The sequence below is a fragment of the Poecilia latipinna genome, unplaced genomic scaffold (assembly GCF_001443285.1).
Source record: "Poecilia latipinna isolate Pla-1442-1.1 unplaced genomic scaffold, P_latipinna-1.0 Scaffold2327, whole genome shotgun sequence".
NCBI classification, from domain to species: domain Eukaryota; kingdom Metazoa; phylum Chordata; class Actinopteri; order Cyprinodontiformes; family Poeciliidae; genus Poecilia; species Poecilia latipinna.
Genome location: NW_015114943.1, coordinates 45,392 through 48,336, shown reverse-complemented (window position 1 = coordinate 48,336; position 2,945 = coordinate 45,392). Strand labels below are relative to the sequence as shown.

At 38.1% G+C, this 2,945-nt stretch overlaps 1 protein-coding gene across 9 annotated transcripts in view; it reads left to right on the top strand.

Moving 5' to 3' along the window:
* LOC106937370 (pleckstrin homology domain-containing family A member 5-like) overlaps positions 1–2,945 on the top strand; it is an 83,843-nt gene that overhangs the window by 43,850 nt on the left and 37,048 nt on the right. For all 9 annotated transcript variants that reach the window (XM_015018830.1, XM_015018827.1, XM_015018822.1 and 6 more), the window contains exon 9: positions 1,781–2,064. In XM_015018830.1, the coding sequence (XP_014874316.1) occupies positions 1,781–2,064 (284 nt within the window). The remainder of the gene's footprint in view (positions 1–1,780; positions 2,065–2,945) is intronic.

Below are 2,945 nucleotides of genomic sequence, written 5' to 3'. Positions count from 1 at the left end.
ACAAAGAACAGAAATTTCAGTCCATTGCAGTTTAATGTTTTTAGGCTTTATGTTTGTTTGCAATTATTAATAAGTGATTGCTCTACAGTGTTATATTAGCTACCGCTAATATAACACTTTATTTAGGTCATAGGTTAGCTCATTTAAACACTTGCTGTACTGATGATTAGTCAGAGTTGGTGTGTAACTCACCTTTTTTATTTTTTAACTGAACCGAAACACACTGGATTCCACAGTACATTTACATTTACAGTACTGAACTACTTCCTCTCTCCTCTAATTAAACAGTAAAACAGTTTTCTGCCTTTTTTAATCATGTCCAGAAACTGCTGTGTTTGGGGCTGAAAAGAGAACTACTACAATCTGAACAAAAATAAGGCTCAAATCACTTTAATCTGTATTTAGGCCATATTCTGCCATATTTAGGCCCACCTTAATGGGTCCAATGCAGAACTGAATCCAATACCAGTTTAAAGCCTGTTCCAAAAATGGATGGAATCATTGATGTTGGGCCATTTGTGGGCCTCTCTGTTGAGCTGCTTTCTGTAAGACTGGTTTAATGTGTTCCTAATTTCAGATCAGAAGAGAGTGAAATTAGATGATTTCTTCTAGACTGATGTTATTCTAATTCAGTTAATTTTACCAACAATGCAAAGTATCATTACAAATTAGATTATTCTAATTTGTTATCTAATATTGTTATCACATCTGCTCTAATGGGAAGGAGTTTAATATTTCACTATTACGCATGGCTTCAAACAATTGCTCCTCAAAATTTGCTCTCTGACTGACTGTGCTACCGATCTGACCTACCTTGCAGAAATCGTTAGAACAGCGGCTCATGGAAGTTGAGTAGCACTGTTTTCTGCATAAATAAACACACCAAGAAATTCAGATACACAATAAGTTTGCATGGAGAGCGGGGCTGTCACAAAGAGGTGGTTGGGTTTCAGCAGCTGATCAGAGACAGGATTGTTTTCTAAATGTTGACAGATTTCACCTGGTTTCTTATTTTTCCATGACTTTTTGCAGCTGCTTTTCTTCATGGGTCCAAAACTACAAATGTGGTCGGATTTGTTTATTTGTTTGTATATCAGGTGTGAATTTTATGGTAGTAGTCTTATTACTAATGTATTTATAAAAATGTGGCCATGTTTAATGCTTTATCTGCTAAGCACATTTTCCTAGGATTATGTACTGCATGTGTACATACTCAGCTTGCATGAAATAAATGTAATAACCTTAAGCCGATAATGATATTTATAACATTAATGTCTTCTACTTAAACAATGGGTAAAGGTAGCTGAAAGGTAAAACTGAAAAGCCATCATTTCTAAGAGGCCTATTGATTAATCAAAGTATGGTTGAAAAGTTTTTTGTTTGTTTTTTTCCATCAGGTTGGCCAAACCTCACTCTCAGCAACTTCATTTAGGCTAAACTTAGAAAGGACACATTTGTTAAAAATGTTGTATTTCAGCATGTTTCTTGGACTAAACAAAAGCAAGGACTGGTTGTCCTGAAATAGCCATATAAAAGATGTGCATAAACACACAGAGTTAGAGGGCAATGCTTTAACAGGAAGCTGAAAGCATGTTTACCCTTGAACATTTTCCACATGTATTTCAAGTAGCCTGCTACTGAGTTACAAATTAGATTATTCTAATTTGTTATCAGATTATTACTATGAGTTACTCTTATTTTTGTCTCTTTTTAAGACAATAAGAGTTTTACTCTGGAGCAAAAACATACCTCCACACATCCTCCCTGTCGTCTCTTTCAGTGTTATGTCATACCAGACATTGCCCAGGAACATGCCTAGCCACAGGACACAGATCGTCCCCTGCTTCCCAGAGGGTTACCGCACACTGCCCCGCAACAGCATGATGAGGCCTGATAGCATCTGTAGCGTAGCAGGTTCTGTTTACGATCGGGCCCTCCGGCCAGTCTCCTCCACTATCAGCACAGCGGAAAAAAGGCGATCAATGAGAGACGATACCATGTGGCAGCTGTATGAGTGGCAGCAGAGGCAGGCCTTCTCCAGGCAGAGCTTGGCACAACCAGCAGGTATACCTCATGCCCTAGCAAATGTTCATACCGCTCCAATTATTTTTGCTTTTTGTTACTTTTCAAGCACAAACTCTGTTTTATTTATTGAGATTTCATGTGCATTATTGTGAAACTGAAAGGAATAATGGTTTTCAAATTTTTTTACAAGCTGAATTTAAAAGGTTAGATGTGCATTCACACCGGCCTGTTTAGTCCACTTTAATCGAACTGTACCAGAAGGTTCAGTTCGTTTGAGGAGGTGTGAATACACAATCACTCTCTAATAAAACTGAATGAAAAAGCGACTTCTGGTCCATCTAAAAACCTCGGTCTCAGCTGGGTTGAAGTGAATTCTTCCGGTTTGAATGCATGTGAACACCAAGCAGACCGGAGACCGCTCCAAAAGTAGGAAGTGGACCAAAGCATTCTGGGTAAATGCTGCCAAAATAAATGAATGAGTCTAGAACTACAGGGAGAAATGGCTCATGGTCTTTTAGCAGCGATAAAAAGAAATCCATTGATGTATATTACTCTCTCCTGTGTGGGTTACCGGAGGTGTTCTGCCAGTTGCCATGGCAACGAGTCTGCCTGTAAAGTAAAGCTGACACAGAGCTAGGAAAAGCATAATAAAAGTGATTTAAAGTTGATATGGACATCAGTGTTATTTTCCCTTGCCACTGCACCCGCTGTAATTTTTAAAACTTCAAAAAAGAAAATCCCCAGCAGAAAACAAACAACAGAACAGTAGAAAAACTACCATATTGAGCATTTAGTTGTTAATTACCTGGCTCCGGTTGGATAACAACTTTAAAATCGTTAGATATGCTCCACCATTAGCCTCTATGTTTACTTCTGCAAACACTGAGCACTTCTTTTTTTTATGGCAGTTGCCTAAACAC